General features: G+C 54.8%; 4 protein-coding genes across 4 annotated transcripts; all 4 read right to left on the bottom strand.

Annotated features, from left to right (window-relative positions):
- Window positions 1-1,088: 1,088 nt before the first annotated feature.
- On the bottom strand, window positions 1,089-2,370 carry mokF (Acyltransferase mokF; the record flags this gene model as incomplete). Its single annotated transcript, XM_037318132.1, has 3 exons — window positions 1,089-1,217; window positions 1,284-2,236; window positions 2,286-2,370. The coding sequence occupies 3 exons, from the start codon at window positions 2,368-2,370 to the stop codon at window positions 1,089-1,091; spliced, it is 1,167 nt and encodes a 388-aa protein (XP_037184292.1).
- A 663-nt stretch (window positions 2,371-3,033) lies between these two features.
- Window positions 3,034-4,206, bottom strand: CGCA056_v002874 (uncharacterized protein; the record flags this gene model as incomplete). Its single annotated transcript, XM_037318131.1, has 1 exon — window positions 3,034-4,206. One exon carries the CDS (start codon window positions 4,204-4,206, stop codon window positions 3,034-3,036), a length of 1,173 nt encoding a protein of 390 aa, XP_037184291.1.
- Window positions 4,207-5,120: 914 nt separating this feature from the next.
- Window positions 5,121-6,916, bottom strand: CYP7B1-2 (25-hydroxycholesterol 7-alpha-hydroxylase; the record flags this gene model as incomplete). Its single annotated transcript, XM_037318130.1, has 3 exons — window positions 5,121-6,048; window positions 6,108-6,537; window positions 6,883-6,916. 3 exons carry the CDS (start codon window positions 6,914-6,916, stop codon window positions 5,121-5,123), a joined length of 1,392 nt encoding a protein of 463 aa, XP_037183993.1.
- A 485-nt stretch (window positions 6,917-7,401) lies between these two features.
- CGCA056_v002872 (Reticulocyte-binding protein 2-like protein a) lies at window positions 7,402-14,493 on the bottom strand (the record flags this gene model as incomplete). The annotated part of the gene is made up of 1 exon (XM_037318129.1): window positions 7,402-14,493. One exon carries the CDS (start codon window positions 14,491-14,493, stop codon window positions 7,402-7,404), a length of 7,092 nt encoding a protein of 2,363 aa, XP_037183992.1.
- Window positions 14,494-15,818: the final 1,325 nt, after the last annotated feature.

The following is a 15,818-nucleotide window of genomic DNA, read 5'->3' as shown; positions in this document are numbered from 1 at the left end:
ATATCCTGTTCTCGATTTCCGTTCCTTGTGGTGTATTGGGATTATGCTCATGCGGCAGCCGCTTTTGAGGCCAAGCTGATATGAAAGCCCTCTGAGCCATCGTTCTTCATGAGAAAGCGGGTCGCTTGGGGATGACCTTCTGCGTATTGATCACAATATAAGGACTCAATACTCGAAACCCATGAATTCTGTCCCGAGGAGTCAACTTGCCGGCATCCCTCCTTTTCATATATCGCGACTCTTACGGACCACTGCTGTGAATGCTGTTAGGCCAAACAACTAGGTATTCTTGTAGGCATTTGGGTATTTAAGATACGATTCGCAATGAAATCGTGACCTGTGCAGACAATGTTCTCTTGGGCTCAGTGAAGACATTCGAAGAAAAAGGCAAAGCTTCTGGAGTAGACCATAATAGCCAACAACTCAGCCATAAGCAGAGATCCAGGCGTAAGCCAGAAACACTACTCCTTGACACTATCTCCTAGTGAATATTCTATATGCATAGTCCACGGGCGGTTGGTCGGTATATTATACGAAGTAATGATGCATGATCGAATGTAAGCAGGGTTGTCACTTCCAAGCATTGAAAAGACAACGGGAAACCCAAGGATTTGTCGCTGCGTTTCTTGGGTGAATGGCTTGAGCAGATGTCTTCTATATGTTGACTTAAAATGGGCAATCAAACTTGCTGAAGCCGTTTTCTACGGGGCGGGCCTTGAAGCAGAACGGCCCCGCGTGAAGTCGGAGTTTGCTCAGCGACAGATTGCGAACTATCTGCAATATTCGCTCCAAGTGCATCATTCATTAGTGACTTTGCATCATGTTCTTGAAGCTTTGGGAGGCCCGCATATCGTGGTCTAGAAAGTCTATTTCAATACACCCAGCCGCTGACATTCTTCTCTCTCTATTCTTCGCGAAGTATTCTTACGATGATTCCGTAGTGCTGGCTCACGGACCGACGTTATGAGAACTTCGTGGGAAGATTTTGAACCCCACCGACCAGCAACGACAATCGGCAATGCTCAATTGTTTGTCTGTAGAGGTCATGATCTTGGGTGTTAGTTCTCACTAACATTGATGCTCAGTGCCTACAATGCTTGGGCTCTCGCATATATCTCCTCTTCAAAAGCCTTGATGTATCCCTTCGTAACGAGTTCTCCAGCTGGCATGATCTGCGTGCCAAACAGGCCGCAGACTCCGGTCTCACGGTCAACCCACTGTAGTAATGTGAGTTTTCAAGACTCTTGGCTCAGTTGTTTTCAGAGGATTGTGATACGACTTACCCAGAAGATGTTAGCCGCTCCGCTCCAGATCAACGTCCCCTTCTTACGATACGGGTGGCTGTCCCCGTCAATGAGAATCCCACCGAGCCCCCAGTCATATTCCTTGGTATCTGGAAAGTCTCCCACGAATCCCTGGGGCGTGTCCATGTTATGCAGCAGAGCCTTCTTCGACTGGGCACTTAGCTGAGGTTTGAACATCTCCGCAGTGGTCTCTGGACGGAGCATTTTGCCATCGTCGATGAGGAGGGAGTAGAGAATTTCGATGTATTCGTCCATCCTCCCGTGCAGACCCTGACCTCCAAGCGGAGACTCTACGCCGTTGTTGAGATGTCTTCCGGTATAAGGGGTCACTTTGCCAGTCTCCGGGTTGCGGGTGCTCAGGGGCCAGAGGGTCTTTTCCACATTGGCGGCGTTGAACGTGAAGGATTTGAGGTTTAGGGGCTCAAAGATATTTTGGCGCATGTAAGTTTCCAGGTCTTGGCCGGTCAGGACCTCGACGAGACGACCGGTCCAGTCGATGGCATTGCTGTACGCCCAGTGGGTGCCGGGTTCGTAAAGAAACGGGTAGGAGAAGCGTTCCTCGACATTTGATCCTGAGACGGGCTTTTTGCCGTTGAGAATCTGCCAGCGCTGGATTTCCGGGGATAGAAAGTCGTAGCCCGTTCCGGCGGAGTGGGATATAAGCTGACGTAGGGTGATTGGATTCTTGCGGGGTGAGAGAATGGGCTCGTTGGAGCTGGTGAAGCCGCTAAGAACCGGTTGAGAGGCAAGGGCGGGGAGATAGGGGGAAATATCCTCATCTAGGGTGACGATGTTACGTTCTACGAGTTGGAGAGCGGAGATGGTGGTTATGATCTTTGTTGCAGAAGCTAACCAGAGAGTTGATGTTGGGGATATGGGTGGAACGTGGGGTGCGCTCTGAGAGTTGATGACTTGGGAGTAGTTTAGGCGGCCTAGACGTGTCAGAGACGGAGAGTGAAGTAAGGGGCAGAGCAATGATACCTGATTTGTCCTTTGCGTATAGTAAGACGCCTGGCAGAATGCCATCGTGAACGGCGGTGGTGACTTTTTCTTCAAATGTAGACATATTGGATACTGAGGGCGATGTGCTGCTGAAGAAATGACGCAAATGAGGGGATCGCGAGAACGGTATTGGGCCGCTTTGGAGACGCCTGAAGCTTGATTGAATCTATACTCTATTCAAAAACAATTCTCAAATTTGCCCAAGCTGCCCCGTCGATATTATACTAGGGTTTCCATATGCCTCCGAGGAGTTCGTGATCCTCTACGAACATGACGCGGGGAGTTTCTTTCAAACATCCCTGCAACTCGGATGAATGTCACATTCCCTGACAAATTAACCCTGCAGGTTGTTCTCGCGAGTCGTATGTAACGTACATAATCGTTATCTCTCTTCGGCGGCTTTCCCGCCCGCTGACCGCTTAATTAGTTCAAGCCCTGTTATTTCCGGGGATCGACGTTGAGTAAGCGGGTTCGCCGTGGAGGCCCTTGACTGACGTGAGCCGCTCCAACTTCACTCCGAAAGCAATCTTTACAGCTCATGGATGTAAGAGGGTTCTCAACAACGGAAGAGGTTCGGGCAATCAGAAGTCCGGCAGTCTGTAATGTTGCGATATAGTTGTGTGACGCCACCGGTGATTCTTTCAACTGTTTGCTCCAGGGCCCGTTCCATTCCCAAGAGCGTGGGTTTGAAATGCCACTCCGTAGCTTCTTTGGCAATACATCAGTCTTACACACCGAGAGGAGTGGCCATCATTCCAATAACAGCAACCAGCAGAATCAATCCCATTGCAAGACTAAACGTTCCACGATCCCCGGAAGAATATTTCACAGTGGCGTTGAGACCGCTGGCGAATATTCCCGCTGCGCCCCATGCCGTGAGAACGCGACCGTACTCTTGAGGAAAGTTCGCTGGCTCAGCCAATCGAGATTTGATCAAACCAGGAAGGATGCTGAAGCCCGCCCCATGGACGAAGAGGATTGCGCAGAGTGTGACGAGGGCCAAGACTTGGTTCGACGTTTGCCACAGAGCGACCAACAGCATGGCCCGGATGGAGAAAAAGACGATGAAGGTGCGTTTAGTTCCAAGGATGGAGTTGAGGGGGGTCGCGAGGAGCCCTCCGCTGGCGAGTGCGGCCATCGTGTAAGGCAGGTAATTCCCTGAAATGTCGTGATCTGTCGGCCTGTAGTGTGAGACTCCCGGAAGGAGAACAGAGAATGCCATCATTCCAGGCAAGGCGTTGAAGAAGAGCAACATCCAGAAGGTGCCCTTCACAAAGCCCTCGGGTTTCTTCTCGAGTGGCGTGGATGTTGTTTGCGGTTGTCCATTGATCGTATCGCTGGGCAACAACAGCTGTGTCGCTACCCCAACGGCCATGAATGTCACTCCCCCGATCTTGAGAAAGCCGCCGATATCCTCTGCGCCTCGCGAGTCGAAGCTGACAAACGAATAGAAGGCGAAGCTGGCAGCCGCGCCCGAAGAGAAGCCCAAAGGTCCTATGACGCTTCTTGCCAGTGGATGATTCGGGAATGCTTGGCCAACCATGATGATAACGGCGAGGTATGTCCATCCAACGCCGATTCCGCCGATAAACAGCCCGGCGAGGAGGCCTATAAAGTTGGAAGAAGCCAAGAAATGACCCGTGGAAAGCACAGCGAGACCCCAAAGTGCTGTGCCTCTCGCCGCAGCAGAACGGGCACCATTCTTTGAGATTGAGGTGGCGGCCGTCGCAACTCCGATTGCAAGGCCGGCACTGACTGCACCAAAGGGGGCGAAAGACCACTCGCGAGAGACTTTCAGAAGTATAGGTAGCTCGAACTGCACGATACTGAGGGCGTAGGCGGTGCCGATGCTGAACATGTTGGCGTAGCCCGCCAGAGCAACTTGTGACGCTACCGACATACTGATATCGGGCAAGTGAAGGCAATGAAGTATACAAGGTGCAGGTTCAAGAGAGGAGTCTGCATGACAATGCCCTCTTCCATCTAGACGGGACACCTCGGGTCAAAATAGATGTCGTTGATCTTCAGCGGGGAAGGTTACCCACCGTTCCGCCTTTGAACTGACATGCACGCCCTTTTGACGCTGGGAGTGGGACGAACGCTTTCACAAAAGTCAGCGGAACATAGCCGCCCTTCCGCTGGCAGCCTTTTTGCCAATTTCCGGAATGCACTATACGCTGAATGTCGAATCCTTGAGTTGCATCGTTGTTCAAGATCAACTTCGCGACCCTAAAAGTTGCGATGGTGTGGGATGCGGGCTGTGGATGAGAAAAGAGCTCGAAAATAACAAAGCCCAACAAGTTGAGAATACGGTCGGAATGAATTGGTCATGACTATACATACATTAATTACTTACGACCCGTCGTCGCGACTCTGAATGAGACCACGTCAGCTCAGAAGCACTGAAAAATGTGCTGGAAACTGACCATCGCTCTAAAACAATATAAGTTGGGATGAAAATAAAGTACGGGAAGCACACAAGGTAGTCATGAAGAAGGTTGCGCAGCTACGCAAATGCTACAAACAACTTCACATATCCCATGCGCGCTCCACCATTAGCAATGTGTCATGAGTGACATGTATGGAAAGCCTCTTGCGTAAGAGGCATGTGAGTAAGATGGACCAATTACCTTTTGTCCTCTCGGTTGACTTAAAGGAGACAGTGGATTCTTCCTACTTGCTACTCTCATTCACCATCATACTGGCATCTTCAAGTTTCATCATGTATAAAAATCTCCCCTCATCGTTCGACGAAGGAGCTCAGCAGTTTTATCTCACACACATTTATCTTTATGCGTGGCCTCGTGTCCACGATTAGCACACGAATCTGAACTTTGCCTTCTCCCAACCCTCCCTCCTCACGATTCTCACTCCAAAACCCTCTCCATTTCTCACCGGCTTGGGCGTGCCATCTGCAAGCGTACACGCCATTGCCTCCGGAACCTGCAACTCGCCAACGTTGCGATTCAGAGGTTTCACCTCAAATCCAAGCAACAACGTCGACACAAACCCCAGATTCTCCGCAAAAGCAAAGTTCCGCCTAGGACACAAGTGCCGGCCCCCTCCGAAGGGAATATACGCCGCTCTCTTCATCTTCTCGTCCCCAACCTCTTTCCTACCCCCATTCTCGACCGCTAGAAACCTGCCAGGAACAAATAACGCCGGAGCCTCTCCCCAGACATGGTCCATATTGTGCAGAACTTCAGCGGAGAGTTGTAGATTAACCCCGCTCTTCAACATGTAAGACCTGCCCTTCCCGTCGGAAATAGTCGTATCCTTCGTAACTCTCCGATTCCCAATAACCCTGCTCGAGAGCCGCATGCTCTCGCGGTAACAGCTCACAAGCAAGGGACACTCTTTCTCAAAAATTGTGATGTCGATGATGGCCTCGTTCTCTTTCCGCTGCGAGGCCTCCAGAACTTCCTCACGCAGTCTCTCGACTAGCTCCGACCGCGTGAAGACATGCGCCGGAAACCAGAAAAACACCGGGATAGTGTTGGCTGTCCCAACATGCAGCAGCCCCAGCTCGAACGTTCCGATCTCGCGGTCCGGGATGCCGTACCTCCGCAGGACGTCCGCTCTGGCCTTGACAATCTGCGCCACGTCGTCGTTGTGGTCGTGTCTGGCCATGTAGAACCTCGACAGGCCCGCTTGAAGACGTGCGCGGGCTTGGAAGGCCTTGCGGGCTGTGTACTGCGGGAGGATGCCGAGGATGAACATGGGCACGCCGCTTTCAAACGTCCTACGACCATGTCAGCAACACACATTCTTCCCTCCTCTCTCTGTCTTGAGAATACGCACCACAGGTCATCAATCAACGTCAGATCCTTCATCACCGGATTCTCAGCCCCGTAAAGTCCCTCCGTCGTCGCCAGCGTCATGACCCTCCTCGCCCACGCAAACAAATTCGGCACATCAAATCCGCTCTCATCGCTGACTCCTCCACCGATCCTGTCGAGCTCCGCGGAGACGTACTTCAGCGCGTTGGCGTTCATGCGGTGAAGATGGGCACCATTCAACGCAGGGCGGATGACACCAAAAAAGTCCGGTACAAGGTCCGTTTCCCGCAGCAGCTTGGCTACATCGTTGCTTAGTCCGAGGTCTTTCTGGGCGAACTCAGCGGCGAAGGGCTCGAATGAGAGGTCTTTGTTGCGGTAGGCAGACTGCACGAGGGTCGGGTCCCAGATGGCGTAGAGTTTGCCATTGAGAATCGGCAGGGTTGAACCATTTACTGATGAGAAGTACGATAACAGTCAATCCTGCAATGAGGCTGAGAAACGTTGGTGAGAATCCAAAGTTCCCCGGCAAGGCAGAAGTTGAGGCGTTCCCAACTGTTGACATATTCTCGGCCATGACGATATCTCGTTGCTCTCGCAAACAATCAGAACTAAACAGTATCAAAGCAAAAGGGCAGACTTTTGATCTTGAACGCGGGATCTCTGCTTTTAAGAAACTCTCTTCCCAATTGGCTACGGCGCCGGGAGCCATGCGGACGCCTAACCGATAGACTTTCCGGTGGGATAATTGCTGCGACCAAGAGCATGACGGGCCGAATGAGACGTCTGCCATTTCACACCTTTTGCCAAGCGGTTGACACGCCCGTGGGCCATCTCGAATACGAACGGTGAAGGTAGCTATCGACATTATATTGATCGACTCCCACCTCAGCCGGCTGAGGTATCCCTGCTACCGCTCCTAACTGTGCTCAGAATTTGCACCAATCAATGAAAGTGTGCATGAGGGCGGGCGATCAGATGTTGTAGTGAAGACGTCTCTTGCCGACGTGTCGAAATCGACGTGATGTTCGCGATGGACTGACATTCGCTTCATGTTACTTGTCACTGGTGGCGTGGCATGTCAAACTGCTCGTCTGAGATCGAAGACGTCGTATGAACCTAACTCAATTGAAAACCTTTCTGATGGTGCACTAAGCACGATAAAAACAGTGCATATGAATACATGATCTACAGCCAAACCCCCCAACGCTCCCTTGCACCCATCCAAGCTAGCCAGCCGCTTGAGCTGTCTTCCTGGAGCTCGAATTTTGTACATTTTCCCTTTATTTCTGTGTAAGCCGACCAAGACGGATTCTCATTTATCGACCATAACGGTCAGGCTGTCTATCATAGCCCATTTGCCGCTGCTGCATCATCTGCTGTTGTTGCAGCTCCCGAGGGTCCCTCTGATCTCTAGGATCGCGCATTTGCATCTCTCTTGGATCGGCGCCATATGGCCCAGGAGGCGGACCACGAGCATCGTAACCGACAGGCGTGTAGCTGCGTTGCGGCATTTGGTCCCTCGGTCCCGGTGTCGCGTATCGCGGTGGATAAGCTTGCGGCGCCTGGGGTGGCATCGGCTCAGGTGCCCTAGTGACTGGCGGGTAACGACCTTGCATGGCGTGCGGATGTTGGGGAGGAGGCTGGCCGTACATGGGAGCGCCTCTGTCGTCCCGCATAGACATATGGTGATGCGGCGGAGGTTGCTGCTGCTGAGGCGGGGCGGATGCCCAGGATTGCTGCGGCATACCACCCGCGGGTATCTTTTGAGCAGATGTGTGTGGAGATGCCCAAGTAGACTGAGGCGGCGGCGCTGGTTGAGCCTTGGGTGTTGCGTGAGAAGGCGGCCAGGCCGATGTTGGTTGCTGTGGCGGCTGCGGTTGACCCATGGCGTGGCCCTGAGGTCCAGTTGGCCACGCGTTTTCGCGAGCTTGCGGGGGCGGCGGCTCCCGTCTAGATGCCGACTGATGAACGGCGTATTGCTGGGGTGGGGAGCCAGCAGCTCCGTACGCAGGGTAGCCGGTCTGTGGTTGGTAGTGATCTCGGGGAGGTGGCTGCGCCTGAGGCGGATAAGGCTGTGCGACTTGAGGTGAGTTGGTCGCGGGTGTTTGATGCTGCGGGTATTGATGACGGTAATAGTCGCGCTCGACTGCGTTTGCTGCGTCGTGAGGAGAAACCATAGTAGATCTCGGCGCACTCATGTGCTGAGCCTGTGGTGAAGCAGTATATGTTGGCTTCAGCGGAGGCATGGCTGACGCAGATGGGGCAGCATTCCGGGCGTAAGGATATGCTTGAGGGGGCTCTCGCTCCGGACGCAATGGTGTTGGAGTTGGCGCTGGCGCAGGGCCTCTAGACATGCTTTGAGGAGGAGGCGTGGGCGACGGTTTGACTTGAGCCATATCGTTAACACGCTTAGGTTGAGGCGTCGGTGCAGGTGCAGCTGCAGCCGCGGGAGGATCGTCATTGAGCAATGCCATGAGGTTGGATGTCTTGCGTGGCTCCGAAGCTGGCGGACGAGGTGCGGCAGCAGGCGGCGGAGTGCCATAAGAGTCCATATGCGGGGGCATGGGTCTCTGGGCACTGGCGATCGGGCGTTGCGCAGGGGGCGTCGATACCGATGGCTGAGGGTCGCCGAGTAAGCCACGACCGCCTGGCTGCGGCACTGGCTGACCGTAAGCTTGGGGCACCGGTGTCGGTGCTCCGCGAGGCGGCTCCGCCTGCCTCGCCGGGACCGGCGGTTCCGATCGGGGAGGTGGAACGCTCCGGACCGGCTGTTGACCAAATCCGAAAGGCTCGTAACGGTGGTGAGGGGGTGTCATCTCGGGCTCCTGTTTCATGCGTGTGCGCTCGGGTCGCAAATGCTCCTTGGCCTGTTGAGCTTGTTGAGCTTGTTGTGCCTGTTGAGCCTCCAATTTCTGCCTCTCCATTTGTTGTCTCTCCATCTGTTGCCTCTCCAAGGCCTGTTGTCTCTCAATTTGCAGCCGCTCGGCTTGCTGCCTCTCCATCTCTTGTCGCTCAAGCTGCTGTCTTTCCATAGCTTGCCGCTCGAGTTGTTGTTGCTGTTGACGCTCCATTTGTTGACGTTCCATTTGCTGCCTCTCAAGTTGTTGTTGCCTCTCAATCTGCTGCTGCTCAATTCTTTGTCGCTCCAGCTGTTGCTGCCTCTCCATTTGTTGCTGTTGCTCAATTCTTTGGCGTTCCACTTGCTGCCTCTCCAGCTGCTGCCTTTCGACCTGTTGACGGTCAATCTGGGGTTCAGGCTGTGCGGGTTGAATAGGCTGAGCGGCAGCCAGAGGACGCTGCTGGATAGGCTCGGTGACTGGAGTTGCAGACGGCTTTTGGGAGATCCTGACTGGTTGAGGTGGCTGTGTTGACTCGCGCTCCCTCTCAGGAAAGCCGAAGGGCTGCTGCTGCGGTGCTTTTACGGGGCGAGTACTAGGCGATCCTGATTGTGTAACTATTGGCTGAACAACGGGATGGGGCGGCTGGATAGCCATTGGTGCCTGAGCAGCAGGCTGAGCGGGTGGCAAGGGAACAGCTTGAGGAGGCGCCACTGCTTGTGCAGGTGGCTGTTGCTGCTGCTGCTGTTGTTGCTGCTGCTGTTGCTGTTGTGCAGGAGGCGCGGGAGTGATTGGCATAGTGAAACGACCAAAAGGCGGGTTGCCTGGCGGCTGAGCAACTGGTTCAACCTTGGGCGTGACGACTTCGGCGGGCGGCTCAGTGACCGGTGCTGTAGACACTGCAGGAGTTGTAGGAGCTGAGGCTGGGACGGGTGCGGCTGGAGGCGTGGGTGCTGCGGTTGGAGCAGAAGCAATAGCCCGGTGAGACCCGCCTGGAGTGGAATCGTACTTCTTGCGCCCTCCAACAGTTGGCAGAGGAGGATCGGGTAGCTTCTCTCCCCTCTGTTTCTTCGCATCGGCATCAGAAGCAAATTGTTCCCAATCACTCTTGCCCTGGTCCCTCTGTCGAACGAAGTAGTTCTTGACCATGACAGCTGTCTTGGAGCCCATATGTGTGGCAATGGCTGGCCAGTCCGTGCCGAAAGATTTCAATAGGCCCGGGAAGTCGTTTGCCTCCGAAACACTCCAGTAGCTAGAAGCAGTGCTTGGGGGACGGCGCTCGGGCTGCGGCTGAGCAATGTCGAAGGTTGCCAGCGTCGGTTGAGCAGGCAGTTGAGGCGGCTCTGGACGCAGCGACGGGGGCGCCATCACGTCCGAAATCACGGGGGTCGTAGAGACAGGACGCTCCTGAACAACCAGAGGTGGCTGCTGAGCAGCTGCAAAAGGCGGTTGCACACCGGGCGTTGGCGCCTCGAACTGCGATGGCAGTCGGTTCTCCATCGGCACAGGAGGCGGCGGCTGGAACTCCACATTCTGAACGCGTGAGTTCGAGCGAGACCGCCCCTTGCCTGAGGCTGGAGTTGGCGCGGCTGCGAGGGTTTGTTGAGGTTTGGCGGCTTTGGGCTCCTTGTCCTTTGCTGCTCTTCTTCCCCTCTTCCTGCCATCGGGCTTGTCAGGATCTGCCTTTGCGCCGCGACGACCTGGTGTGCCAGCAGGCGTGGTGTTCTCGGATTCTGTGGGTGGCTGCTCGAATCCCCATGTCGGAGCAGCGGCGCGACGGGGCCGTCTTCTCTCTCCGTTCTCGCCGTTTTCCTGGGTCTCCTCGCCTTCGTTCTCCGCGTTCCCAAGCTCGGATACGAGTGCACTGGACCTAGTCTTGCCTCTACCCTTCTTTCTACGTTTGGGTTGCTTCTTGAGTTTGTCCTTGAGGTTCAGCTCCTTCTTCATCAGGTAGTAGTACTGAATGCATGTGCCAAAGTTGCGCTTCGGTACGTTCTCAGCAACCACACCCCACTGCTTGGGATTCGTGAGATATCTCTTCTCGAACTGCTCCGCTTCTTCTGGCGTGAAGTTGTTGATAGGCTGCAGGATTTGCCAGGCCGGCACCAGCTTTTCTACAGGGGTGAAACCGGTCGTATCCTTGAAGTATTCGGCGTCCCTCTCCTCTTGCGTCCAGTACATCTCAGGGATGACTGCCTCTTTTTCGCTGCGGTACTTCTCCTGCATGGCGCGCTGCTCTCTCTCCTTACGTTCTTCGTCTTCGCGCATGGAGGCTTGCAGAACTCTTTCAAGGTCACGCTCGCTCGCATACCTTCTGCCAGCTCCCCTGCCTTCTGGTTTGAGTTCTGGTGGAGGAGGGATGGGAATGTGCTTCTCGGGCATCGGCAAGCAGCTGATGAAGGTCTCTCGGCTCTTGACTGCAATCGGGTCGCTAGACACTGTGAAGTCGAGGTAATTGACATAATTCTCCGCGTAGTCCTTCTTTGCCACTGCTTGAGCTTTGCTCTTCTCGAGAGAGAAATTTCCAAGATGTTCCAAAATGAAGCTATCAATCAACGGGTCGGAATCCAGAGTTCGCAGGAAGTCTCTGTCCTGGTGCCAAGGACGACATCCGAAGTCGGGTAGGCTGTCAATCGGAGGTGTCGCGGAAAATTGGCGGATCTTGTCGATAAGCATTGCATCGGTGTCTTCCGATTCGGTAGAGTTGTCATCGTCGTCTTCTATTTGCGAGGGTGTGCTTGGAAGCGCCTTGTCGCCTTCAATGGTCTCGATCGGCTCGCTAGGAGGCTGAAGCAAAGGATGCCCGTTGGTAATCGGCTCCTTAGACCGCCGTTCCATCACTTGCTCCGCAGATGGCTTTTCCGGGGCAACGTCTTCCATTGGGACATCCACGTCCTTATCCTTGACTGGCTCGGGAGCTGGAGGAGAAGGCGCATCGTGAAGAGTGACCGGCTCGTCGACATCCATCTCTTCGGTCTTAGGTTGCGGTTCAACAATGCTGGTCTCGACTGCGGGTTCTTCAGTCATCTCGGTATCGCCCTTGGCAGCTTCTTCGACAGGCTTTTCGGTTGGCTTTTCAGTTGGCTTCTCAGTTTCCGTGGGCTTCTCGATTTCCTTATCGACAGGTTCCTCCGCGGCCTTCTCAACAGCCTTCTCAACAGCCTTCTCAACGGCCTCCTCGACTGGCTTCTCGATGGTTTCATCGACTGGCTTCTCAGATGGGATCTCGACCGGCTTCTCGACCGGCGTTTCCGCGGGTTCCTCGGTCGGTTTGTCGGCACCCTTTTCAGCCACGTTTTCCTCATCATCCTTCTTGATGTCCTTCACAGCCTCAGCATTCATCTCAGGTACCATCAAAGGCTCAGGCGCTGCTGGGAGTTGTGGCGCCGCCGGGGGTTCTGCTGCAACTTCCTTTACGATGTCCTTTGGCGTTGGCTTAATCTGCATAACAGGACTCGGGATCTTGGGTGTCTTCTCGCGCAGTTCCGCGACCGGTGATTTGACAGGTGTCGGCTCTTTAGGTGGCTCAATCACCTCTGGGATTTGGCCAATAATGTCGGTGAAACCATCCGATTCCGTGAAAATAGACGCGATCGCGTCGTTCGAGACTGCTGCGTACCGGGCAATTATGAGATCCGGCGTCTTGTCGGCGGCCTGCTGAAGTTTCTGCAGTTCGGCCTCCTCTTTAGCGATCTCATTGCGGAAGTATTCTCCATAGTCCTCATCGTCGTCGGATTCGGAAGTTTGCTCAGAGACGGGTGCCGACGGCTCTTGTGGGGGCAAAACAAATCGCGCCCTGTGAGCAGACATTCGGCATTGCTTAGCGGGCTTGGACGGCTGCTCGTTCTTTTCCTCTGATCTGTCCTCGAAGGGGGGTCTGTGAGAGAGCCTGAGCTTCTCGTCGTCCCTCGAAGATGGTCGGTAGTCGTCATGTCCGTGCGCGTCAGTTCCCGACATGACGGTGTCCCTTGAAACGTCTGGATGGTCAACGTCCCGATCCATTGAGGCTCTGGCCGAGTAACTGTCTCTTTCACTCTTGATGATGATCTCGCCGGGCTCGGGAAGATTGAGCGACTTGACAGATCCCTCCGTGGTCGAAGCATGAGAGTCGGCCTTCGCATCACTACTACGAGGACGTCTGTCGTAATCGCCGTGATCGGCCGGAACACTGTCATGTCTGAAGGGTACTGGTCGGTTTTGTTGGGCGAAGCTCTGTGACCTCATTATCTTGGGCGACTCGGGAATCTTCTTACCCGCTAAAGCAGGGTTGATCCATTGTTTGCTCGACGGCCGTTGCTGCTTTTGTTGCTGAGCTCGAGGACCCGAGGGAATCGGTGGGCTACCTTCTGGCAGACCCAATTTGGCCGGTCCGGTGGGTGGAGCTGGAAATTCGCTGCCGCCAGAGTGTCCGGCGGACACAGGCCGTTCGGAGTTGAATGCTCTTGGCGCCGTCGGTGGAAGCTTGCCAGTGCCACCAATAATGGGCGATCCGTCGGCTGCGCCTGCGTTTCTACTGGGCACCGTTCCGAACGCTGGTGCTGATGGGGCCAGAGGCGGGGGAGAAATGTCCTTTGTGTTTGGCGACGGTGCCTGCGAGGATGCACCGCGCTCACGGTCTCGTTCAATGCCCTTAGGTCGTAGCAATTCTCGTTCGCGGGGATCACGAAGATCGCGGTCGTCGCGGGGATCTCTACGGGCGTCGGAGTCCATCCATCTATCGCCACGATCACGGTCGTCTCGATCGCGGCCCCAGCGCCCTTCCTGAGAGCGACTACGGGGGCCGAATCGGTCGCGGTCGCGGTCATCATAAAAGCCTCCTCGCCCCCTGCCTCGGTCGCCCCAGCCCCCGCGTCCTCTGTCTCTGCCTCCTCTAAAACCGCCACGGGACATGAACGGAGGATCGGAATTGGAGGAACCGGCCGAGGGTGGTCCGCCGTCTCTCGAGCCTCGTCTAGATCTCTCGGCGTCGACGCCTAGCGGAGGATCTCTGTCTCGAAAATCTCGCTGCGGCGGTGATCGGCCTCTGCCTGGTGAACGCGGCCTTCCTCGGTAGCCTTCCCTATCTCTCCAGTCTCTGTCGCGTTCTCGCTCGCGACTTCTCTCATCTCTGTAAGGTCCATCGCGTCTATCTCTGAAGTCAATATCGCGGTCTCTTCCGCGATCTCTGCTCTCGTCGCGAGACCATCCGCGGCCACGGCCTCTGCCCCGTCCTCTGCTGAACTCGCCAGCGTAGCCGCCACCTCTAGGGCCGCTTGGAGGGTCTAAAAGTGCTTTGGGGCCGCGCGGGGGCTCACGGGATAGGTTGTCGCGGAATGAATCTCTGTTATTTTGGAATGCAGAAGTGTTGGAGCGCGCTTCGGCCGATGAACGACGGCGGTCGCCATCGCTGTACTGCGAAGCGCGTTCGTAGCGATCGGGCGAGCGGTCGCGAGGCGACCTAGAGCGACGATCTCCGTCATACCTCGAGGAGTATCTCGAAGCCCTGTAGAGATCGTGATTAGCATGAAAGGGCCGGTCGAGGTTACGCCTCACACCCGCATGACGGCCCGGGCGGTCATATGGCGGTCGCATCTGAGTGTCTCTTTCTGACAACGCCTGCTCTCGCGAGGGAGTGGCATTCGGTCTGGCTATCGCCGAAGAAGGGAAAAAGCTTGATGCAGAGATACGGATGACTTGAGGTTGTTGTTTCGACTCGACTCACATGGCGCTAGGCTGGGCTATCGCCCTTAAAGTTGGCTATGGAAAAGGTCCAATACCATATGTGTAAGGATTGGGACGTGGAACCAGAGGACCTTGGAACCTTGTGTGTCGTGGGTCGTTGGAAGACTTTGAGAGTGGTCGGGTTCCAACCTCGGATAAGCGTCTGTCGGTCGGTGTTCGCTGTTCAGGAGGTTAGGTAGCGGGAGAGCGGACACGGCGGGGAGTGGGTGCATCCGACAGCGGGTCGCGCAGTTGTGTGAGTGGATGATGGCGATTATGGATGGACGAGGATCAGAATAAGCATGAGCGTCGTCGGGTAATGCTGTAGAAAATGGAAAGGCGACTCGATTGTCGTTGCTGGTCGAGGTGCGGGCAGCGAGAGATGCGACACACTCTGGGGAGCAATCGTGTGATGTTGAAGGATTGAAGACGGTACCCCGGCCACGTTCAGCCTGCAAAATACGGTTCGCGTGCAGTGGCGCTTATTTGGCACTGGACTGCCCGGACTGGACTGGATCTCAAATCCGCCAGGCGCTGCCCGGGGGCTCCAGCGTGTTGGGGGGCCGCGAGGCGGCAGGCCAGCTTCATTTTTACCGCCGCATACGCTAATCCCGAAGAAGATGCTAGCGGGACCCCCGGCAGTTCACAGTGAGGCCCTGCCACAGCTGCCATGCCCTGCCAATTTCCAGCCTCCACTGCTGCCCGTCTTCCTTGTGTTCTCCGTGTTTTCTGTTCCATCTCTTGGCTCCGTTGGGTTGGGTGGCTCCATGCTTACGTACACAGGCGTAACTAGTCGAGGTTCAGAGTACGGATACAGACGCCAACAAACAAATAAAAAAGAGGAGTCCACCTGGGTAACTGCCCTGTGCTAGAGCGACTGCGGTTCTGCATGCTCGCCATCGTCGTCGATGTCGTCATTGTCATCATCGTCGTCGTGACTTGCAGCTACTCTCGTCTACTTCGTCTTCTTTGATCCCTTCTACCGTCATTAGGTATCGTCATCTCTAGTCCCAAGAAAATACAGGAAAATCAGACCGTCTTAAAACGAGATACATACCTATATTACAGTAACCACCCTAGTAAACGCATCTAATTCAGGCACAAAATTCATATATATTTTAAAGTACTTATACGATACATAGCCCCCTAATACTTATTTTTACCCCTATACTAACTATATTAAAAATATTAATTTA

The sequence above is a fragment of the Colletotrichum aenigma genome (genome assembly GCF_013390185.1).
Source record: "Colletotrichum aenigma strain Cg56 chromosome Unknown KSG_Cg56_contig02, whole genome shotgun sequence".
NCBI classification, from domain to species: Eukaryota; Fungi; Ascomycota; class Sordariomycetes; order Glomerellales; family Glomerellaceae; genus Colletotrichum; species Colletotrichum aenigma.
The sequence above is the reverse complement of the archived record's forward strand: the minus strand, read 5'-3'. Positions and strand labels throughout refer to the sequence as shown.